At 36.4% G+C, this 26,500-nt stretch overlaps 1 protein-coding gene across 1 annotated transcript in view; it reads left to right on the top strand.

The window, feature by feature from the left end:
* The window catches only part of grm3 (glutamate receptor, metabotropic 3), a 79,038-nt gene that overhangs the window by 35,107 nt on the left and 17,431 nt on the right, over nt 1-26,500 (top strand). The window contains exon 3 of the mRNA XM_056478118.1: nt 6,395-7,268. Within this exon, the coding sequence (XP_056334093.1) occupies nt 6,395-7,268 (874 nt within the window). The remainder of the gene's footprint in view (nt 1-6,394; nt 7,269-26,500) is intronic.

Raw genomic sequence — 26,500 nt, 5'->3', positions numbered from 1 at the left:
CAGGCAGCAACCCAGTACGGGGAAACACCCATTCACACTCATTCAAAAATACACTCATACACTACGGCCAATTAGTTTATTCAATTCACCTGTAGCGCATGTCTTTGGACTGTGGGGAAAACCGGAGCACCCAGAGAAAACCCAAGTGAGCACGGGGAGAACATGCAGCTCCACAAGAAATGACAACTGGCCCAGCCGGGACTCGAACTAGCAACTTTTTTTCTGTGAGGCGATGGTGCTAACCACTGAGCCACCGTGCCGCCTGTATCTCTTTTTATCAATCCGTAAATCCTCGCACAATGTTTGAACCACTGGGTGCACATGGTCCTCCAGAATGGTTTGCTAGTCCTTGGCAGTAGGGCTGCATGATTTTTTTTGCTTAAAATCAAGATTTTTCTCAATTTTTCTCACGATTCTGTAAATGTAAAATAAAGGTTAATATGATTAGCCTATTATTATTGTTAATTCTTAAACTTATGGTAAAACAACAATAATAATAATATTAGGCCTATGTGTAGGTCTACTGTTGCTTAAAATGCAAAATTTTGGACTTGAACAGACTTTCAACATGTCCTAGTTTGTTAATTTACAGTAAAATGATGACATCAGAATATAACTATTCATAATTCTAAAGTTGATTTATTATGTTTAAGACATGTGCTTGTCATCTGCCATTGACAACATAATTAGACCATTTGTTTTCACTGGTAAAATTAGAATTTTCTGATTCCTTCTTACATTATATTCAACATTATGCTAGGGTTGTTATACTGACACAGTAAACATTTATTTTCATGCACAACACTATGTGTTCGCTATGAAAGAAAAACATATCAAATGCTTGTTGTAATCATAACTCTAAAATGCCATATGCCATATGATCATTTAAATGTGCACACAGGTTTCACTTTCACTTCCTAGTGCGGCTCATGGCCATCGTCACTGTGAGAAAAAAAACACATCCATACCAATCAAACCACCCGCACGGCCCTCGAACGATCGCTCTGTGCGACAAACTAAACGTTATTAATAACTTTATTACCTATTATTCATAGCCTATGCAGGTTCTGTTCACTAAAGTAGGCGTCATAGAGGGCAAGGGCATTCTCGGAAGCAAACAGCAAATTCGCGGCCGCAAATACATCATTATATGAAGACAGAAATGACATTTTTGTGTGATACCTTATAAATACAGTATGACACTTTTAACGCCATTTGAAGGTGCCAATGTTGCTGTAAAGACTTGTGCAATTGCCTTGCTTCTCTCCTGACCTTGAAAATATAATTGGTTGAATTGTAGAAAAAGCTGAATTAAGATCGTGAGTAGGGTCGAATCGAGATCGTGATCTTTTTTCGATTAATCGCGCAGCCCTACTTGGAAGTGATGCGCCAATCTAGCACAAGTCTTGGGCCTAGGGAATGCAAATATATTGCAGACCAAACCATCACTGATCCACCTCAGTGATGCAACCGGAGCTTGCAACAGTATGGGTGGTACGCTTATTTGGGGCTTCTCCACACCGTAACTGCCCCGGATGTGGGGAAGACGGTGAAGGTGGACTCATTAGAAAACAATACATGTTTCACATTGTCCACAGGCAAAGATTTTCACTGCTGGCATGATTGAAACCAACTGTGGAACTTTGCTAATTAAACCTTCACACTCTGCTCCTAAACCGCGGTCACACTACAAATTGTGCTTGCAAATTTTGTCGTACAGCACACAGAAAAATGGAGAGGGATAAAACAACATGATTAGTCATTGAGAAAGCGAGCTATTGCTACTTATTTCGAAATGTATGTACAGAGAGGTCACGTTTTAATCTTTGATTGGCCTCACGCAATCACGTGATGTGATTTTGCAGGTCAGAGTTCACCAAGTTACAATGCAGCAACATGCGAAATTTGTCACATGGGCTTGCATTTCCTGTCTGCTGCATTCACATCTATGAATGGAAGTCTATGGGGCGAAAAGTGCAGTGTGACTGCAGCTTTACTGGTGGAATCTGCAATCAATGAAGATTGGCCACCACGCTGGTCAAATTTAGCCATGAAACCTCCAACATTAAATTAGTTGTTTCAGTTTTGCAGCATTGTGCAAGTGCTGCTGAAGGGGATATTTTAAGAAAAAATATTTTGACAAAAAAATGTATTGCTCAAGGTGGCGCCGTCAGTTGGCATTTCTGTGTGAAGTTTGCATGTGCTCCCCGTGTTCGCGTGGATTTCCTCCGGGTGCTCTGGTTTCCCCCACAAGTCCAAAGACATGCGCTATACGTGTATTGGGTAAGCTAATTTGTCCATAGTGTATATGTGTAAATGAGTGTGTGGGTGTTTCCCAGTGATGGGTTGCAGCTGGAAAGGCATCTGCTGCATAAAACATATGCTGGATAAGTTGGCGGTTCATTCCAATTTGGCGACCCCAGATTAATAAACTGACTAAGCCGCAAAGAAAATGAATGAATGAAGTTACTGAGACTTATATTCCAGTATGTTGATGCATTTCTAACGGAAACGAAATATTGAGTATGGGTGGAGATTTTTTTTGCAAGCCTTTTCCCTCGTAGCAAACTAACAATATTAGGGACATAATAAAGAATAATGTGTGAAAACATGCAGAAGCAAATGAGCACGTTGAAGACTACCAAACATTGTTTTTCCAGTGGAGTAACTTTCATGGATTAATTGTTCATCTAAAGCAGGGTTGCCCAAACTTTTTCCTAAAAAGTGCCAAAAAGCAAACTTTGTGTGGGACAAATATATATCAAACTGTATATATTAAATTTGCCATGGGTAATTTTCTAATTTATTTGGTAATGTTTTAAAATAACCAGAAAATGTTGCTTTAAATCCTATTGATTAATGCAGTATAATTTAACATTTTATAAAGAACTTATTACAGTAAAACATAACCAATCCCATTTATAACACAAGTTCAATGCTGAATACACTAAGCTTACTTTGATCTGCTCGCAGACGTCTTGTGCGATTTGCTGACAGTATTTACATTTGAAAAATGATTCATTTACAGTATTTAATTGAATCATTTAATTTCTTTTTTTTTTTTGTAGCTCAGCAAGAAAACAAAGAAACAAAAGTTTACGTTAAATTTAAAATGATGATCACTCTCAAAGGCGTTCACCCCTACCACCTCCCCATCATTCCCCCTCTCTTTTCAAATGGGATGGTGGGCCAAATCAAAGGTTACCAATGGCCAGCTTTGACCCGTGAGCCCCACTTTGGGCATCTCTGATCTAAAGAATAACAATGAACATTAAAATTTTGAATTTACACTGACTTTAAAAGTGTATTTTAGAGGTTTCCTTTACATTAAACTGAAAAAGAATTGTTTATGAAAAGCCAAAAACCTCAAAAAATGGCAGACGCATGAAAAAACGATGTCGTTGCCTGCATTGTCTCGCCTTAAACACCTGCCTACATATAAAACTGTGCCACCCCCATTTCAATTCTTCACTCCTGTAAATCCAGTTTTCTCTTTGCATTCCTCTTGTATGTGCACGGATTAGCACTGCGGCTATGCTATTGTGTGTTGCGTGTTGTTGCTTTCTAGTACCACTGGTGACAGAGCCATGGAAATTAGCATAATTTTGCATAACCCTCTCTCCATTTGTGGCTCAGTTAAAGCTGACTTCCTCTATCAGTTCCAAAGTCTGTAATCTGTCTAACCCTCCTTCCCTCTCTGTCTTTTTCTTGTTCCCCGTCAGTCTTTTCTGACCGTGGTCTCCCCGCAGATTTATTTAGTGATATTGCCTGTTTCTGCCAAAGAGCTTGGAGAATTGTGACCTCACTGTGGTCTCTCGTTAGATAACCATTGTTATCCATCGCTCTGCTTTCATCGCCAGCGACTGGCCATTGTTTTTCTGTCACGACACCGGCTGTTGTTTGACAATCCCGCCTCTCTCCCTCTGGCAGAGTCTCTCCTGAGAGCCAGTGTACACTTCTGTCCCTCATTCCGGCAGATTCTTTTAAGTTGCATCATATCTCTCCGTTCACAGGGATGCAGGTTTGCTCTCCATTGAATGGGGGAAAACTGTCATTTTTATTTATTTTTTTTTGCTCTTCTAAAGAAACAAAGTTCAGGTATGTTTGTTGCACTCTGAGATATTTAGATACATTTCAACCCATTTTATGACTCATTTTACTTTTAAAATATGTTGAAAAGTTGAATTTTCCACATGAAGAGAAAACAGGGTAGATAAAAAGTCCTATCATACAATTCATACAGGTAACTTTAAAATCTTAAAATATGGAAACTGTTAATTAAGTGATTTTTTATGGTGTATAAAGGTCTGATAAACGTTTTTATATTATCACTAGTTCTATTTATCAAGTCACAAATGAATATTAAAAATCAAAATGAAGACAGACATAATGCAAATTTGGCAAAACACTACCTAAATAGTTTGTTCTGTATTTGTTAACATTAGCCAATAGCACCCAGCAGGCACAGGACGTTAACATGACATCATTGCATTTTGTTTGGAAATGAAAATCAGGTTGATGTCAAAACCCAATGTCAGACAGACAATAATGTGCAGTTTTAGACAGATGTTGCATTTTGGTTACTTTCCAATGTAACCTAAAAACAACAAAATTAATTAATTCATTCATTCATTCATTCATTCGTTTCCTTTTTGGCTCAGTCCATTTATTAATCAGGGGTCACCAAACCAACAAAATATCAACGTCTAATGATGTTACAGCTTCACATTGTGTGGACGTTATCACTATGACAATTATCAAACGTTGAATTTTGGTTGCCATACCTGACAAATAAATGTCAGTATTTGACATCAATATGACATTGGTTTAAGATGTTGGCTCGACGTTGGATTTTGGTCACTTTCCAACACAACCTAACATCAACCAAATATAAACGTCTAATGATGTTACAGCTTCACATTGTGCAAACGTTACCACTTCGCACTTCCACTTCCTTTATCAGATGTTGGATTTGGTTGCCATACCTGACGAATAAATGTCAGTATTTGACGTTGGTTTAAGATAATGGCTCGACGTTGGATTTTGATCCCCTTCCAACACAACTAAAATTAACCAAATATCAACGTAATTTTAAGTCAATTTTGGACATCAAAATAATATTGTCCTTAGTCGCCGGCAAGCTAAATCTAACCTAATATTAGCATCTTATGATGTCGTGTGTCTGCTGAGCACAATGTCCTCAGTGACATCAAATAATTATTTATTTTTTTATTTTACATTATTAAAGCAATTTGTTTCTAAATATCACACTGATGAATCATTGTCAAACTTTATAATAGTAAGTTATAGTATACAGGCAACATGTAAGCCCTAAAGGAGTAGTTTACCCAAAAGTAAATTCCTCTTCCTCGTATGGTTTTAAACCCTTATGTGTGTTTCTTTCTGCTGTTAAACACAAAAGAAGATATTTTGAAGAATGCTGGTTGCTGGCACACATCAACTTCCATACTAGGAATTAAATTACTATGGAAGTCAATGTGTGCCAGCAACCAGCAGTAGTCAAAATATCTTTGTGTGTTCAATGAAAGAGAAGAAACTGAAAATAGGTTTTGAGCAAGGCTGAGTAGAGAATAAAAATGTTTCCCTTTAATCTAACTGAGTTGTGTGACATTTACACTGACCCCACAAATACCCAAATGTGCATGTTAACCCAGGGTTTAGGATTGTACCATGTGAAACAGAAACGTAATGACTGCACTGAATCAATTGGAAAATTTAGTTGAATTGTGTGAAACATGATGCAGCATTCCAGATTATCCAGTATTTAGTTTACCTGTGATTTACAATGACTAGATTTCATTTAGTATACAAGTATAAAAAGCACAGGACATTCCTAATAGGCTTTCTCCAACTACACATTTTGTTGAATTAATAACAAGAAGCATGCAAGAAAAAAATTAGATCATCAATTTAGATGTCATGACTTTAAGCTCTTCTTACACCTGAACATCATATAGCAGCAGGACAATAAGCACTATTGAGTATTCATTACACGAAATAATGATTGCATAATAAAGGAGCTGCAAGCTGTCTTAGCTTTGACGTAAAGACTTGAATCACTGTACGCATCAGCGTCAGTGTTATGCAGGAATGGAGATGTTTTCCTGTGCATTCCTGCGCACTTAGCGTGGGATGTGTGATATGGAGAAGCCAAGCTGCATCTCACCAAGAGAAACGTTTCCACGCTGCTCAGCCCTGCTGAGACTGCATGCGTCCTCCTAATGGGGCTAATGTGGCTTGATCCAATCAAATGACTAAAAAAAGAATATTTTATGTATCATAGACTCTGGATAATTAATTCATAGGGTGCTGACTTATTGATTGAAAGAGAGTTTGTAATGCATCACTCTGTATGTTTGTGTTTTTCTCTCAGGTTGCAAACCTGCTGCGGTTGTTTCAGATCCCTCAGATCAGCTATGCCAGTACCAGTGCCAAACTCAGTGACAAATCCCGCTATGACTACTTTGCACGCACCGTCCCTCCAGACTTTTACCAGGCCAAGGCCATGGCGGAGATCCTGCGGGCCTTTAACTGGACCTACGTTTCCACCGTGGCCTCAGAGGGAGATTATGGAGAAACAGGAATCGAAGCCTTTGAGCAACAAGCACGTTTGAGAAACATCTGCATCGCTACTTCGGAAAAAGTAGGACGATCGAGCGCAAAGCGTTCTTCATATGAAGCCGTGGTCCGCCAGCTCCTCCAGAAGCCCACAGCTCGCGTCGCTGTTCTTTTTCTACGTAGCGACGATGCAAGAGAACTAATCGCCGCTGCCGCCCGCCTCAACGCATCTTTCCTCTGGGTGGCCAGTGACGGATGGGGGGCGCAAGAGAGCATCGTCAAAGGGAATGAATTCACAGCAGATGGTGCGATCACGCTGGAGCTAGCGGCTCATCCCATACCAGATTTCAACCGTTACTTCCAAACCCTCACGCCCCAAATTAACCACCGCAACCCATGGTTCAAAGACTTCTGGGAGCAAAAGTTTCAGTGTTCATTGGGTGGGACATCAGCAACAGGGGCAGGAACCCCAAAGCCACCATGTGATCCAGAACTGGTGATCGACAAGTCTAATTTTGAGCCAGAATCAAAGATTATGTTTGTGGTAAATGCAGTGTATGCCATGGCGCATGCTTTGCATCGCATGCAACGGACTTTGTGTGCCAACACTACTCGTTTGTGTGATGCCATGCGCAGTCTTGATGGCAGGAAACTCTACCGGGACTTTCTGCTGCACGTCAACTTTAAAGGTAACCTGCTCTGTTTTGTTTTGTTTTGTTTCTCTCCTCGCGGTTCCTCTTAGACTAGTACTGTATGAGTTTACGGCATATCTGTGTCACTCTGTGGTTGTGAAGCGACAGGTTTACAGGCTCTGTAATTAGAGACTCTGTGTGTCTTGATTGCGACTGGGAGAATGAGGCGTCTTCTGTCAGCGCCGCTGAGAACTCGGCATTGACTGACAGCTGAAGGAGAGAAAGCCAGGTAAAAATAAACTATGTTAAAGTGCTCAGCATGCTCAGGTTTGCAGCGGCAAGTAGATGGGATTATGCCACACTTATCTGTGACTGTGCACAAACACATTCAAAGGCAAACTCACAGAGGGAGAGAGCAAATGATAGCTAGAAGTTTCGAGAGAGGAAACGATGCAGAAAACTCCAAACAGGGATGATAGAAGAAGCAGCATAATTATTTTATACATAAGCAGCGCATAACGAACGCATTAAGAACAATGTAGAGATGCAAAATAAACCTCGTAAGGGTAATCAAAACCCTCACTTGAAATAAAGAGGTCTTATTTGATACTGGAGGGGGTTATTTTGCAATAATGACCAACAGACTGTGCATAATTTAGTTGATTACACGAGTACTCATAAAATAAATAAATAAATAAATAAATAAATAATGCACATTAAATATTGATTTAAGTTGAAATTTTATAATGTGAGAAGAAAGAGGCTGCAGAATTATGTAAATAAATGCCACGATACATGGTAAAGGACATTTACGAATAAGCATACTGTGTGCATGCAGCACTGAGTACTAGTACCAGAGTTGTGCTATAGTAGGCTAAGTTAGGTGGTGATACAATAAATTGGCAATATCACATGAGTAGTAGCGCTATGTGGCTGCATATACAGCCATATCGCACTGCTACAAGAGTGATTGCATTTATACAACAGTTCGACAGCATAAAAAGAAAATCAAACATGGAGAGTCTAAACGTCCTTTTGTACGAGGAACTACTTTCTTCCGCCATTCATTCACATCTGCAGCTGACGGTCAGAACAGCAGAAACCGTTGCCAGTTCACAAACTTCACTTGAGCAGTACGTTAGTATTTGAATGATTCTCTACTTTAGCGTAATGTCTAAAGTGATGAGTAAACAGGTGATTTTGCTGGCATTTTAAGATTATACGGCTGAACGACATGATCAGTCTACAGAGATTACCCAGTATTTCTCTGTGAAATCGGGAGATCAAAATAATTAACCCCGAAAAAGCCAAAGCAAACCAAACTACCAGATTACTGTGGTATAATTACAGCACTACAAAATACAAAAAAAGAGATCTACTTAGAACGTCACATACCTGTTCTATAATGATTTGATCAGCTGTTTGGAACACGAAAAGAAAACGCTGTTTTTCTCCCCAAAGGACTTATGCAGTCTCTGTTGCCATCTTGTGGCGGTCAATTTCTTTGCTCTGCATGCTGATGGCCGCCAACACGCTGAATCTCCAAAATTATAAATATTTTAAAATAGGTACTATCCTAATAAATAAACTGCAAAGTTTCTATTTAAACAACTACATTCTCCTCTAAAAATAAGCCTGAAAAGTACATTATGTTGTCCAACAATTACAATATTTGTCAAACTGTAGTTAATTTCTCTGCTTGTCATGTGGGCGGAGTTATACACAAGGGTGAAAAGGCTGAGAGCATTGGCTGAGAGCCTACAGAATCAGCCAATCAGATTCGAGAACCAGACAGAACTGTTGTATAATAATAATGATAATAATAATAATGTTTAATCTTATTCTTGCTATTTTTTTGGTCAAAAAAATAAACAGCAATTTTTGTAAATATTATCTCAATAAATGTTTCTATTGTAATATATTTTAACATTTAATTTAATAATGTGAATTTTTAGCATTATTGCATCAGTCTTAAGTGTCATTATTTCATAGAAATTATTCTGATATGTCAATATTATGCTTGATGAAAACAGCTGCTATTTATATGAAAAGAATTACAGAATGGCGACACTATGGCTCAGTGGTTAGCACTGTCGCCTCACAGCAAGAAGGTCGCTGGTTCTAGTCTCTGCTGGGTCAGTTGACATTTCTGTGTGGAGTTTTCATGCTCTCCCCGTGTTCCTATGGGTTTCCACCGGGGGCTCCGGTTTCCCCCACACGCGCTATACAGTAGGTGAATTGGATAAAATTCACCGTAGTGCATGTGAGAGTGTATGGACGTTTCCCAGTACTGGTTTGCAGCTGGAAGGGCATCTGCTGTGTAAAACATATGCTGTATAAGTTGGCGGTTATTTTTGCTGTGGCGACCCCTGATGAATAAAGGGATTAAGCTGAAGGAAATTCTTTGATAAATAAAAAGTTTAAAAGAATGGCTTTATACATGCCAAATGAAATGTAAAAATTATTTCACGTGTGCTTTCTTAAAGTATACAATACTTTAAAAAAAATACAATTTATTTTAAAAATCCCCACAGCACCTAAACCACTGCTTAAATAGTAAAACAACACTCCCTGGGCAGATTCTGAGATTAGTAAAAATATATCTGAAACTTTATGCCACACAACATACATTCATTCATTTTCCTTCGGCTTAGTCCCTTTATTCATCAGGGGTCGCCCCAGCAGAATGAACCGCCAACTTCTCCAGCATATGTTTCACACAGCAGATGCCCTTCCAACTGCAACCCAGTACTGGGAAACATCCATACACAATGATTCACACACACACACACACACACACATACACTACAGCCAACTTATTTTATTCAATAGCGCATGTCTTTGGACTGTGGGGGAAAACCGGAGCCCCCGGACAAAACCCACGCCAACAAGAGGAGAACATACAAACTCCACATAGAAACGCCAACTGAACCAGACGGGAACTTGAACCAGTGACTTTCTTGCTGTGAGGCGAATGGGCTAACCACTGAGCCACCGTGTCGCCCCACCACACAACATGTTTTAAATAAAAATACCATGTTATTCCTACCCGCTGTACCTCCACAATATTATCTTGAAGCATCATTGTGTGCATGTGTATGTATGAAAGATGGTAGAGCAAGGTAGAGCAAGTTTCACACACAGAAAAGAGAGAAACAGACACAAAGACAGATGGAAAGAGTGAGCGAGGGAGAAAGATGGGGCAGATAAAATGACGGCAGAGAGGTTGAGTGGGCTGGTTCGCATCAGCAGAAGAACATTCTCTTTGAAGTTCACCATCTTCATTTTTCAAGCGCAGAATCAAAGACGTGTGGGGTTTGCTGTCTGGGGCGATTGAGAGGGAGGCAGGAGGCAAAGCCATGCCGGAGAACAGGAGGGGGAAAAAACGTCATCATCATGCAGACAGAGGAGATGCTGAGAGAGAGGGAAAGAATTTGAAAAATACATTTTATTACAATCAACATTTTAAACTATTACAATTCTTAAACAAAACAAAAAAACTCAGTATGTTCTTATACCAGCCTGATCTCACGAGAAAACGTACGTATTTTACGTTTTGTCAGTTTAGTGGCTAATTCGTAAGAATTCGTACGAGTTCAGTTGTACGAAATTGTACGATTTTAAAAAGGAGGCGTGGCACCTAACCCCACCCCTAATCCCAACCGTCATTGGGGGATAAGCAAAATTGTACGAATTAGATCGTACGAATGCATAAGAAATAGCCACTAAATCAAAAAGTTACGAATTGCCGTGAGATTGTGTTGTCTTATACATAAATAAATACAGTTAAAGTCAGAACTATTAGCCCTCCTGAATTATTATAGTTTGCCCTCAACTACTGTTAAATGGAGAGCAGATTTTTTTTCAACACTTTCTAAACATAATAGTTTTAATAACTCATTTCTAATAACTGGTTTATTTTATCTTTGACATGATGACAGTAAATAATATTTTACTAGATAATTTTTCAAGAGACTAGTATTCAGCTTAAAGTGACATTTAAAGACTTAACTAGGTATCAAAAAAATAAATATTGCTAAATATTGGCTAACAATTTTGACCTTAAAATGGTTTTTAAAAAAATAAAAACTGCTTTTATTCTAGCCAAAATAAAACAGATAAGACTTTCTCCAAAAAAAAAAAAAAATCCTTGCTCTATTAAACATCATTTTGGAATATAATAATATTAATAATAATAATTCCTTACATTTATATAATATAATAAATAATAATATTATTAATAATAATTCCTTACATTTATATAATATAATAAATAATAATATTATTAATAATAATTCCTTACATTTATATAGCGCTTTTTTTGGGGGGGGACACTCAAAGCGCTTTACACACTGAAGGAATCTCCTTATCCACCACCACCATATTGTGCCAGACCACACATCAGCTGATTGGTGGAGAGGAGAGTGATGAAGCCAATTTTGAGCCTGGTTTCTCTCAAGGTTTTTTTTCTTCACTTCCGCCTTTAGTGAAGTTTTTTTTCCCTCTCCGCTGCGCATCGTTGGATTTGCTCTTCAGTATTTGGACTCCCAGTAGTGATTATTAAACCACACTGAACTGAGCTAAACTGAACTGAACTTAAACACTAAAAACTGAACTACACTGTTCCTATTTACTGTTACCTTTTATGTGAAGCTGCTTTGACACAATCTACATTGTATAAGCGCTATACAAATAAAGGTGAATTGAATTGAATTGAATTATGATATGGGGATGGTTAGGAGGCCTTGATGGACAGAGGCCAATTTGGTTTAAACCAAAAATTAAACCGCTACTCTTTTCGAAGGACATCCTGTGATTTTTAATGACCACAGAGAGTCAGGACCTCCCTGGGCAGTATAGAGTCCCCATCAATATACTGGGGCATTAGGACCCACACAGACCACAGGTTGAGCATAGCCTGCTGGCCTCACTAACACCACTTCCAGCAGCAACCTAGCCTTTTCCATGTGGTCTCCCATCCAGTTACTGACCAGCCGCAGCCCTGCTTAGCTTCAGTGGGCGACCATGTGAAAGTTGCAGAGAGCTAGCTGCCGTATTATTATGAAATAAATAAATATTCACAGTAGGGCTAATAACTGTATAGAGTCACTTACAAAAACTGTTCAAACATACTTGCTTACATTTACAATAAACTAAAATATTTCTCTACTACATGAATGGTGCAAAGATTAACATTTCCTCATATACTGACCATAAAAATATAAATTCAAAAGAAATCATTCATAGATTTGAAAAAAATGTAAATCTGTGATGACAGTGATTGTGATAAAAAAAAAAAACTATTTATCTTGGCCAAGAGAGAGAAAGATTTTATTTATTTTTTTATGTTTGCATCCCTTTTTTAGTATATTATACTTTAAAAACTTAAAACTATTTAAATTAGTGAGAAAGATTGTTCTCCTTCAAAAACAAAACATATAGTTTTCTAGTTAACACCACATCGTTCAAAGGTTAATTACTTATTGGCTAAAATGTCAAATCAATTAACATACTTGCTTATTCAAAACAACAGACTTTAAAAAAAAAAATTCCCACTCTGCTTTTCCAGCTGAAATACAGTTGACGTGAAAATTATTAGCCCTCACGTTAAATATTTATTCTTTTATATTTTTTCCCAAGTTTCTGTTTAATGAAGAGAAGATTTTTTCCAACACATTTCTAAACATAATAGTTTTAATAGCTAATTTCTAATAACTGATTTATTTTATTTTGGCCATGATGACAGTAAATAATATTTTACTAGATATTTTTCAAGATACTAGTATTCAGCTTAAAGTGCAATTTAAAGACTTAAGACTAAGGTTAATTAGGCAAGTTAGTGTAATTAGGCAAATCATTGTACAACAATGGTTTGTACTATAGACAATTGAAAAATAAAACATATAAAAACTGCTTTTAACCCAGATAAAATAAAACAAATAAGACTCATTTCAGAAAAAAAAATATCTTAATTTAAATACTCTGAAATATTCCTCTCTCCATTAAGTATCACTTGAGAAGCAATTGAAAATATATATATATTTCACAGGAGGGAAAGTAAGTTGCCCTCAACTGTACAGTATATAGACATTTCAGCTTGAAAAGCCAGAATGGAGGAGCTTGTGGAGTGATGATAACTGTAGATGTGCTCCGAATCAAAAGAAGGGTGTTGCTACTGTATAGATCATCTGCCATGGAGAAAGAGAGAAAAGATGGAAGAGATGAGAAGCCCATGAAGGATTTGCGGTTCACATTCTCCTCCCTCTGGTGGAGAATTAAGTCCCTCTGTGCTTCTGACTCAAAGTTCACACAGCTGCCCCGGCTCTGGCTTTCTCTCTGTCTGTGAAGAGTTTATCATCACTGCAGACCACAGTCTTTTGTCATTTGTTTGGTTGGTTTTCAGAAGTCGGGTGCATGTTTTCAGCGTTTTTGGATGACCGGTGGCAACCTTGATATTAACATCTGCTCAGTTCAAAAACCTAGTGAGCTTGGAATCGATTCATTTCTTAAAGAGACAGTTCATCACTGTAAAACCCAACAGTAAACTTTATCAAATGAAATCAGTGTAATTAATTCAAAATGTACTGAAAGTTAATTCTACTCATCTGAAAAGAGTTTTGAGCTCAGTGTTGAAGGTAATGAGTTAATTAAATACCTCCTTACTTCAACTTAAATGGAGTAAGTTCACAGTACTCATATAGATTATTTTTTGAACTCAAATGGTTTGTCTTCATCTTCACTTATTGGGTTTTACTGTACTCAAATTGCTTAATTTACTCAAATTTATTAAGTTCACAGTACTCATTAGGATTAGTTTTTGAACTTAAATGTTTTCCGCAAACGGTAGTATATTAAATCACATTATTATACATGTCTTGAACACCGCAGTTTGCATTATAATAATACAATTTTGTAAGATTTTAAGAAAGAAAACTCTAATAAATGAATAATATTTATTACAATATAACAGTCACACATAGTTAGATACAAAAAAATGAATACAAAAATGAGCAAATAATCATTTAAATAATTAAAATATATATTAATATAAAATTGCAACAATCAAATATTTAAAAAAATTTGCAGTATTTCCTATATTTTTCTCACAGAGAACGTCTTTTTCCTTTTTTGTTTGGCTGAAACTTTTCTTTCTTTCTTTCTTTAGTTATTTACCATAGTGGAATGAACCGCCACTTACTTGACAGATGTATTTTTAATTTCAGGTGGTTTGTGTATGTGTTTTATGTTTGGTAAAATAATCTCTAATTGTATCTTTAGTGATTTTCAACTAATTACAATGTCTTGTCTCAATAGGTGGATTTAGAGGGTTTTGCATAAAAAGCAGAAGTGGATTTAGCTGGTTTTGACACCAAAGAAAATTTGCCTTGCTAAAAAACATAGAATTGTCTAAAGTGACATTTTTGGGAAAAAAAAAGGGATTTTATTTATTAGCTAATCACCTTTTCATTACATATAAAATGAAACTTCTGAACCTAATTATAGGAGCCTGATAGAAAATGCTCATTTACAAGAAAACAGGTCTGATGGATTTAGAGGGTTTTGCATCTGAACTATTCATATATGTGTGTGTGTGTGTGTGTGTGTGTGTGTGTGTGTGTGTGTGTGTGTGTGTGTGTGTGTGTGTGTGTGTGTGTGTGTGTGTGTGTGTTGCACATTAGCTATGCATAGTCTCGTATTCACTTTATAACTGAATTATCATAACACGTAATTTTAATGAGCTCTTCTGTCAACATGATATCTGTGAATTGAAAAGCGCGTGCAAACATATTCATATCACCATAATCAGATGCTTTCTTTGCCATTTTTGTCACATATATTTAAATATTCATCACTTTCAGTAGTGTTGTAGATCGTGTCTTGATGTTTCTGCTATAGTATTTTTCTGCTATTTAGGAATTTCAACCTATTTTTACATCTAAAAAATGGAAAAGTTTTGTTATAAGTATGTGAGACAAATCTAATGAGTTTTTTGTATATTTGTACATTTCAATCACATACAATATAAAGTAAGCCAATATCTGAAGATAACTTAAAGAGATCGTTCCCCTAAAATTGAAAGAAAAATTGCTATTCACTTGTTCCAACGCAAAAGAAGATATTTTGATGGAAACAAGCTGAAAACCTGTAACCATTGACTTCCATAGTATTTGTTTTTCCTACTATGGAAGTCAATGGTTACAGTTTTTCAGCTTTCTTCAAAAGATCGTACTTTGTGCTCAACAAAAGAAACAATTTATATTTTTGTGTGAACTATCCCTTTAACATAAAACAATGTTACTAATAGCAAGGATTTCTACATCTTTACATTGCATACATCTACATCAACTGTAGCCCCATTCAACATCATTTATTCTATCTATTAAAGACTTTTCCACCTCCTCATAGAACGTTTCTCCAGCAACAGGAACTGTTCATGGCTCGCTGTGTGTTAAAAGTGTCAAAAGTGGTTTGTTGGATGTCACAAAGTGCTATTCACAGGCAGCTCTCCGTGTCAGTGGTGTTGTGTTAAAACCTTACCCTCGGCGTCAGAGCATTTCTGTGCCTGTCACATCTCCAATACCCCCAACACACTGTGCCAACAAGCCGTCGCTATAGCAATCAGGTCGCCACAAGCGGTGAGGTAATCTAGTAGGTTTACATGGAGGGGGGTTTCTGTCAACAGAGAGAAAATGAAAACAAAAAAGATAGAAGGATTCAGAGCTTCCATTGTGGCACACTCATTTAACAACTGCACTGTAAAAAAATACTGGTTGCCTTAAAGGTGCTGCATGTAAGTTTTTGACTTATCTAAAGTATAAAAATGCCATAATATGTTTGCATATATTTAAGAAACATGCCAAGTGAACATTCTTGTTTGTCTGAAAAACAATGCTGAAGTCAGATATTCTGCCCTGAAAATGTGAGTTACGTGCAGGAAAGTCTTGTTTTGGTTCTTTTAATCCGCTCACTACCACTTTAGTCAATTATAGTTCAGCATACCGGATTGTCTAGGTGGAAAACAGCGTATTTAATTTATTCAGTCAGAAAGGCTCTCAAAGTATGTGTCTGTGATCGAAGTGAAGTTTATAAACTAATTTCGAGAGGAGCATGTGATATGATTGAGCACGGCTGGATTCTCATAAGTAATCAGTAATAATCCATAAAAATCAAAGAGGGGGCTAATAATTCTGACTTAAAAAAAAACAAACAAAAAAAAAAAAACGTGTCATTTATCAGAACATTTGAAAAAAATATTTTAATAATAATCAGGTCTTTATTGTGTTTTTATCAGTTCATATCCACAGATTATTTGACTAGAATTAACTTATTTGATTAACTAGAATTAATTTAGTAAATTGGTATTTTTTGGAGCTATGGTGTTGCTGTCTTGTTGGATTTTTTTTTTCACTTTTTGCTGTTTTGGCTGATCACATACAGTATTTAGAGCATAATATATATATATATTTATGTGTGTTTTTGTGCACTTACAATCAACTTCACTGGTCTAATTTTTTCCATGGACAATTGAAAATTCAACATTAAGTTACATATAATACTGCTGCAGTTATTGTAGAATCATATATATATATCAGATAACATATCAGTTGATCTTTAAAATTTGATATATATTTTTTTTTGTAAAATTACAATATAAGTATAATCACGTTTGATCAATATTTTGATCAAAAAAGAATATTCCTAACTTATTCTCAACCAAATTTCTGAGACGGTACAATCTGACTTTCTTCAAAATGCTTTGATTTTTAATCACAACAACTTGTGAAATTTCAAAGATCTCTTATTCGTTCCTTCCCTCAGCTCATTCCTGCCCGACATTTTACAGACTCTTCATTTCTCTCTCTCTCTTCTTTATGATGCAGTACTTTAAATCTTTAAATCAGATTGATCCACGTTTACAATAAATAGACTGATTTTACCCTACTGCCTTATCTTCATTTTGGAAGAATACACCCTTCCACCCCATCTTCTCCTTCTCCTCCCTTTTCTAAGGGGAGCTCTAGAGTAGAGGTCTGCATTCACGCCACGGGACCCGACCAGATTTGTTTTGGTGCGGGAATAAATTTCTGAATAAAGCGCGGGAGCAGTCAGTAACTGGTGTATTTTTGGGCGGTCTATGCTGAACATAAGCGGGAGCGGTCGGGTTCGGGCTAAAACCTGGTGGGTGCGGGCTGGAGCCGGATTTAAAATTTAGTCCCGCGCAGATCTCTACTCTAGAGACCTTACTGATCTTGGACCCCCTTTTATATGCTTATTGACCGGGCGGTAGCCTTTGGCTTAATTATCGCCAAACCTGCTATTAACTCCAAGCATATCTAAGAGTGAACTTTTGAAATGCAACCTCCGGTGGACAGTATCAGAAATTTTTTAGATTGAGATAAATTAAAGGGGTGCTCCACAGTGTATTTTTAACGCTTGGTTGTGTTTATAAGATACAAAGCAACGTGAGCTCATGCTTTATTTGTAGAAAAATCACGTTAATTGTCATATATCTTACTTTGATCATATACAGCTACTCAGCTAACATGAAAACAACTGTCATATTTCCTAGTTCCTCAAGAGGCTCTGATTGGTCAGTTAACCAATGTGCTGTGATTTTCGGATTAGCTCCACGTCACACCCCTACAAGCACACGCTTTTGTGCTGTGTAAACATCTGTAACAGTTTGCCTGAATCAGACAGAAAATAAAGAGGACAAAGCTGAACCTCACACCTGCTCTCGAAAATAAAATCTGGCAAGTGTCTTTCACATTTATTCGGAATAAGCATGTGTAAGTAATATGAAACATTCACATATCTTTTGCGAGTTTGTTATTTAAGATGGAAGCATGGAAAGTGGTTACATAGAGAGACACTGCAGCGCTGCTGAAGATTGCGGGTGTTGTTAGCGGTGCCAAACAGCATTTCCCATTGTTTACATTCTTGTTTATGTCCTCGCTACAACATCCCATTAACGCTAGAAACTGTGCATATAATTGACCAAATCAAAACACTTACAGGTTGTGGCTCACAATCCGCTCGGTTGGAGGGGTTTTAGTTGAATCCAGCAATGAACTGGAAGAGATTCTTGAAGCTGTCCTTTGTCAAATGCTAGCTATATTTTTTATAATTCTCTAGAACATAAATAAAATTAAACTGTAAGCACTTCTCTCTGTTTTGTGTCCTTTGAAAGCCCAAATACTGAAACACAACAAGCTCTGAAATAACAGTTTTTGGACGGTATTTTAGCCTTCTCTGCTATAACACTACTCACTCGTCCGGATGTATTTTTTTTTTGTAGTCCCCAAACTTTGTTTGCTGTAGGCTTTGCTAAGCTAAAGGCCGGCTCACACTGTGAGATTTTTTTTATTTATTATTTTTTTTATAATCCTGAACAATTGTAACATGTCAGACTGCACGAACATGGCTCCCATCTCACATTGTATGATCTCAGCTGTCATAAAGTCAGACTGAACGACAATGAAGACGTGCCAAACATGGAAGAAAACTCTCCCCGGAGTGTGACGTCAACCACCCGTGACATTTTCACTATCCCACGTTCTGAAATGATTCCTCACAGTAAATGTAAACAATCTATAGCGGCAATTTAGCATATGGCGATAATAAAACCAGGAAGAAAAAAACTGTTTTGAAATTTCCCCGCGGTCGTTTGAATTGTTGCATGGATTGCGTCCTCAGATTCTGCGCTCCTATTGGTTCTTGGACGCTCATCGCAGCTGTTGTCACACTACAGGAAAGTGCCTGAAATCTTCTGACACTGTCGGAACTTCAGCGGAGGAAAAATCTGATCGCAACGGACACTAAGCAGCTGTCAGTGAACATGTCAAACCAACGATCAAAGGATTTCAGGAATCATTTAGGATTTCCCAAATTTGTCTCAGATGATCCATTTGCATTGAACTTTGAGCATATTACATTCAGAGATGTTGTTTATGTTCACACAGCCACATTACACATCAACTAAAGTTTAAAATATGATATCCTAGTGGACCACCCTTTTAATGGTTTTCACAACTTTTTACGAGTTCACACTTGCAATCGTTTCAGAATAAATCGTATTTGGCGTGCTGTCCGGGGAGAGGGCTCTGAGCTCGGGAAGACACCCCAACTCCAGTTATTCCCCTTTTCAGGAAACAGAGAGGAATTAGGATTTGAACAAAGTATCTAGCCCGGCCCCAGAACGCTCCCCCCGGGATTGTAATGCTTAAGAGGTGAGGTGTTGGGGTGGTGGAGGGATGCTAAAGTCGTGAGATTCTGCAGGTAAGACAGCTTTGTAATATATAAGGGTTTGGTCAAGAACTAATTGTATAATAGAATAATTGTCAATGACGTATTTGATACTGAACTTCTGAGCGTGCTCCTCCCGAAATTTGTTTACAAACATCACTAAGTGGATTGAAGTTGACCCTAAAAAACTAATGAACATTGATGTTTCAGCTAATTTTAAATAGGCAGTTTGCAGCGAAATACATATTTTTTTAGTGTAGTGTATGTTAGCCTGAACAGTGTTTATTCCTTTCAGAAAACTTGAAAAAAAGATGTTTGCCTTTTGTTCAAACTACTGATTTAAAATAAGTAAAAAAAAAACAAACAAACTTGAGAACTGTGTAATAAGTAGTTTCAACAAGCAGCAAAAATACTTTTAGTGTACTTGTAGTGTATGTTATCCCGAAAATTATGAGCAAAAGCCACACAAGATGTGTATATCTTGTACAGAAGTATACAATGATGTGGATTTTATTTTTAAATATTGTAAATCTTTCATTTTTGAAAGACCCTCAGTGACAAAGGTCCAGAATTGGTCCCCTATATGAGCTCATTTATTCCATGATTGACTTCTATGCTATCATAAATTGTAAAACTAACCAGTCAAAAAAGGCTTTAAGACCAAGAGGAATCTTCTGTTAGATTATAATTATTATGTTTGAATGTGAATTATTCAAATGGCCAAATTCTGATTGTTCAGTGGATTTTTCTGGCCTGTTTGGTTTTTTTTTTGCGTATAGGCTTTAGTTTTTAATTTAAATGAAGTTTTAACAGAACCGCAAAAAAAAAAGAAGTTAGATAGATGATAATAAAGTTGTCTTTAAAAAATAAGTATCTTTTCATATTTCTTTATTCTAATTTTCCGAGTTTAAAATGTTAATCTCAACATTATTTATAAAACTGTAATATAAAACTTAAAGTATAAAAGCACATTTGTATATAAACGCTTAAAATAGTATGTATAGGTAATCATATGGTCAATAGCTAAGTAATTTGGCAAAATGGTAGGAAATATTTTTGGTACATGAAAAAGTGTGGTAAAGATCACCATCGATCTAGCTAATCCAGCAAAAGTTGTGCTTAAAATGTTATTAAAATGCGATATTTAAACCTCATAAGTAAATAGAAAATGAGGCAAATAACTGCAAAATGGTCCAGTTTTTCAGAAAAAAGAAGGAACCACCTCTTTCAATAAGCTGGCTACAGGCCTGTAACTTATTTCCTTCATGTTGTTCCAACACACATTGATTGTGTATGTATCTATAGGGCAGCATAATTCTGCTACCTACCTTTTGGAAAAGTCTTCCTCGTGTCGGAAACACCTATGACGCTTCAAATGCTGTCTAGGTAGGCAGCGCATTAGATTTTGGAAATGAGCAAGGCACACAAGCGCGCACACGCAAACACACACACACACACACACACACACACACACACACACACACACACACACACACTCATGCACAGAGAGACACAATAGGATATTTGTGTTTTTCCCTTTCTCAGACACTTTCAACCCACACACCATGAAACAAAACAATTGCTCGTCCGCCCACATTCGCCACACAAACACACACACATGCACACACACGCATTTAGAGCTGAGTTTTAACAATCGCCTCCATCCGCAGCCACTAGATCACTTACAACTAATTAGCCGCCTCTCAAATTCACAGATCTGGAGTAAATATTTATCATGCCTCACAACAATAGATTATTATTTTAGCGATGGCGTATTTTTGGGAGCAGCGAGATGCGTGTGACACTGAGCAGATGCAGAAGAGTTTTCACCTTGCTTACATTCTTAACGCATACACACACACAGCAACATTATAATTCACTATAAAACAAAGCGATCGCTCATCCACCCACCATTAGCACACACACACACACACACATTGAACAGGCAGCAGAGAAAGAAGAGTGTGTGTGTGCGTGTGTTTGTTGCAGTATGGAAGATTTATTGTCATGTAAACAGCGATGTGGGGAAAGTCAGGCATGGATAGCATCTCTACGCTCATTCGGCACACCGTTTTACAGCACTGTGCCCAAACTGCTGTGCATTTATATAGCTGGAAAGAGTTGCGTTTGTGTATCTAGCAGGTGCGGTAAACCAGAAGCGATCCTGGAGTCTTTACAGTAGTACACCGTAAAAAATGCAGGGTTCCGCACAATTCCTCCATGCTGTCCCAACACAAATCAATTAAGTTAACTTCATTGTTTTTGCTAAGTGGATAAGTGGATTGAATATAAAACAATTAAGAAAAAAAACTCAAGAATTGTGTTGATTCAGCTCATTTTAAATAAGTAGTTTGAACCAGCAGAAAAATCCTTTTCGGAGTGTACACAAATGTCAAGTCAGTGGCTCATCTTGTGCAGCCACACAAGTCAGGTTATGGTGCAAAAAGAGCTTCATATTACTTATTTATTTCCCTTCAGGAAATGAACTTTTGGATTTATGAATTATAAATATGCAAAGAAGAAAAAACATGCTTTATCTACATTAATATCTAAAAACTGATTTTGTCAGCTGTAGTTAACCTGCGTTAAAAAAAAACAAGTTTGCAAAAAAAATTAGTAAATAGGTCACAAATAAATTTAAAAACATTTAGAGGAAAGCTTGTAATGTGAAGAATTACTAAAAATATATTTAAAATATTATTATATTTAAAAATGGTTTAAAATGTGACAGTAAATACAAACAAATGAATCAATCAATCAATAATTATCTCTTATTTTAAACTTTCTTTTGCTCAAAGATTGCTTGATAATAATAATAATAATAATAATAATAATAATAACACAATGATGTTAACCCACTAAACTGTTATTATTTTTATAGATTTATTACTGTTATGATATTATTACTGATATGTTTAGATTGCAACTCTGCAGTTTATTTATAAGGATAGTGCCTATTTCAAAATATCTCGATCTCTCTTGCATGTTGTGGTGCTGTAGTTATACCATATAATTGTAGTGTATTGAGTCTGAAATGGTACTCACATATCAGGAATGTGTGTTGTGTTAGCAGAAAGAAAGAACAAATGCTCGCATGTGTTTATCATTTTTCCTTAACGCAAACACAACAGCAGTCTGGTAGGGATTGAGCTGCATTTCGGGGTTAATTATTGTGATATCCCGATTGCAACAGAGAAATACTGTAGACTGTAATACTGCAGGGAGATATCTCATTGCATATAACATGGCATTTCATGTCACGTTAAGCCTTATAATCTTAAACTGTAAGCAAAATCACCTGTTTTACACTAGAGAATCATTTAAATACTAGCTGTAAAGTGACGTTGGTGAATTAGTAACGGCTTCTGCTGCTCTGACGTCAGCTGCAGATGTGAATGAATGGTGGAAGAAAGTAGTTACTAATACAAAAGGATTTTGAGACTCTCTGTGTTTGATTTTCTTTTTAATATGCACGATTATGCCATCGAACTGTTGTATAAATGCAATATCACATGCTTAGCAGCGTAGTATATCAGCACTGGTGGGCCACCAAGGCAACGCATGCCTATATATATATTCAAGCCCTGTTCAAGCCCTGGCTGGGTCAGTTGGCATTTCTGTGTGGAGTTTGCATGTTCTCCATGTGTTGGCGTGGGTTTCCTCCGGGTGCTTCGGTTTCCCCCACAAGTCCGAAAACTTGTGGTACAGGTGAATTGGGTAAGCTAAAATTAGCCAAAGTGTAAGTGTGTGTGAATGAGTGTGTATGGATGTTTCCCAGTCATGGGTTGCAGCTGGAAATCATTCGCTGCGTAAAACATATGCTGGATAAGTTGGTGGTTCATTTCGCAGTGGTGACCCCTGATTAATAAAGGGACTAAGCGAAAAGAAAATAAATGGATGATTTTCACTGCTTTACAAATACACCTGCGTGACAGGTTAATTAAAGAGAAGTGTGATAAAGTATCAGATTTAATTTGATGATTTTAATAATCATAAATAAGTTGATTTAATGATAAACTTCATAGTGTGTTGAGTTTACTGTATACTATTAATCAGCGCATGTATACTGTACACTAATAAATGATGGGTTGTCATAACCCAAACCCAACTTTGGGTCAATTATGGTCAAATCCAAGGTTTGGTTAATTTTTTCAATGAATTTTAAATGACAGTTTTTAACTCGATGATTTATCCATATCAGATCTAACGTTGGGTTACGACCCAGCATTTTTTTTTTCTAGTGTACATATTATCAGTAACCTCATGAGTAGAAGACAGAACATACAGACAGAATCCAGACATAATCTGCTGACATTTTTTGCTATTTCTGTGAAGTATTTAGTAAAAAAAGATTTATGCGGAATAATATTGGGAGAATCGTAACTAAAACATAATATATGAAATAAAAAATATGACCTTTTTAGCTGTCTTTAATGTTTAAAATGCAAATACAATTAGATCTACTTATTTGATAAACAAAGCAAGTCTCTCAAATAAAATATCTACTAAAAGCAGAAAATATTACTTTACATACTGTATTGTATATAAATCAAATGAACATTTTCATATATTGGTCAATAATATTAATGAAATGATTTAAACATGAATAAATATAAATTTACACACATTTACACGGGTAAATAATAGAGTCAATGACGGGCTAAAAATCAGCGGATTCATAAGTCATATTTGACTTGCACTAGATGTATGAGTTGAGTTAAAAATATAAGTGTATTTAAAAGTCTAAAATGTATTTCTGTTAAATGCAGATACTAGTATGGTAGATGTTTCTAATAGACTCTGATCAGCAGTCCTGTGGCTTTCATGTATTGTTATAACATTGTTGAGTCATCTGCCACAAGTCCAACAGAGTCCTGAGTCATTTTATTCATTTAGTCAAGCAAGTCCAAACAAATCCTTAAATGTGCAACTCCAGTCAAATCATGTAACAGTAGTCATCCACCTCTATCTACTCATGACACACCTCTTTATCATGCCTTTCCTCTCTCCTTTTCTCTGCAAAGAAACGCAACTGTCAAACTGTGTGTGTGTGTGTTTGTGTGTGTGTGTGTGTGTGTGTGTGTATTTTCTTGACAGGGATTCTGTATGTGAATGGCGACTGTCAGTCGAATAGGTGTGCATGGCAGAGATACGTTGTTTTTTATGTCCTGAATGTTTTTTGGAAATGTCTCGGTTGCCAGATTGACATGTTGTGGTACCTCAGAGTCAAGCGGATCACGCGCAGAGGTGATGTCACATCGCCAGCTCTCTGTGTCTCTGTCAGGATGGAAAATAACGCTTACATGAAGCTCAAACTGGAATTGACAAGCGTGCATCACCTGAGAGACAGACAGAAAAGACAGACTGCACAAGTTACTACAATAAGGAAAACTGAAGCTACTGTAGAGCATTTTCTGAGCATAAGAGTATTTGGCTCACAATTTAAGAGTGCATGATCTGCATGTGAGATTCCAACAGTGTGTTAGAACAATTACACTTTAGTTAGTTTGTTATAATTATTTTGTAAGTATTCATAAACATTTATTGTCATGTGTTTGAGTGAAACTAGTTTTCATTTTATTTGTGGTACTAATGATGACATTTCCTTCAAGTTTAACCCTTTTTAAAAAGGTGAATTATATTAGACAACATACTGTAATACTAATGCTTTGCCATTATAGAAAGTATTATATATATATATATAGTATACTGTATATAGTATATAGTAATATTACATGAGTGGCGGTGTGATATGGCTGTACAGTTGAAGTCAGAATTATTTGCCCCCTTTTGAATTTTTTTTTTTTTTTTCAATATTTCCCAATGATGTTTAACAGAGCAAGGAAATTTTCACAGTATGTCTGATAATGCTTTTCTCTTCTGGAGAAAGTCTTATTTGTTATTTCGGCTAGAATAAAAGAAGATTAAAATTTTTTGAAAAAACATTTTAAGGTCAAATTTATGCTTTAAAGTTTTTTTTTTTTTTTACTTAAAGCTATATACTTTTTTGATAGTCTACAGAACAAACCATCATTATACAATAACTTGCCTAATTACTCTAATCTGCCTAGTTAACCTACTTAACCTAGTTAAGCCTTTAAATATCACTTTAAGCTGTATAGAAGTGTCTTGAGAAATATCTAGTCAAATATTATTTACTGTCATCATGGCAAAGATAAAATAAATCAGTTATCAGAAATGAGTTATTAAAACTATGTTTAGAAATGGGTTGAAAAAAATCTTCTCCCTCTTACACAGAAATTGGGGAACAAAATAAACAGGGGGGCTAATAATTCAGACTTCAACTGTATATCGGCACTGGTGGGAGGTGTATGTCTTAGTGTCCCACCAGTGATGATACACAGCCACATCGCACTGCAACGAGTGTGATATTGCATTTATATCACAGTTTGTACGAGGAATTACTTTCTTCCACAACTCATTCACATCTGCAGCTGACGTCAGAACAGTAGAAACCGTTGCTACTTCACAAATGTCAGTTTAAAGCTAGCAATTGAATGAATCTCTAGCATAAAATGAATAATAATAATAATAATAATAATAATAATAATATAAATTATAATAATTTACCATAATTATAATTAATTGAACAATTTCTTTAGCGTTCATCTAAATTAATGACAAAACAGGTGATTTTGCTGACATTTTAAGATTATAAGGCTGATCGGCATGATATGTTATCAATCTACAGAGGCTACGCAGTATTTCTCTGCTGCAATTGGGATTTCACAATAATTAACCCAACAAAAGCCAAAGCAAAGTAAATACTACCAGATTACTGTGGTATAAATGCAGCACTAAAAATGAGTGCGTTCTATGGCATAATTAATGCAGTCTAACTCATATAATGTACCCTGCTTTTTTATTTTAAGAGTGTACATTATAGAGCAGTGAAAAAACTAAATGTACCATCTTGCATAAACTACTATTGAGCTATTAAAGGTGTTTTTCTCCTTTAAAAAGTACATTACAGCCCTGACCTGCATTTCTACATTCATAGTCAGTTGCATATAGAGAAATGC

The sequence above is a fragment of the Danio aesculapii genome, chromosome 18 (genome assembly GCF_903798145.1).
Source record: "Danio aesculapii chromosome 18, fDanAes4.1, whole genome shotgun sequence".
Taxonomy (NCBI): Eukaryota; Metazoa; Chordata; class Actinopteri; order Cypriniformes; family Danionidae; genus Danio; species Danio aesculapii.
The sequence above is the reverse complement of the archived record's forward strand: the minus strand, read 5'-3'. Positions and strand labels throughout refer to the sequence as shown.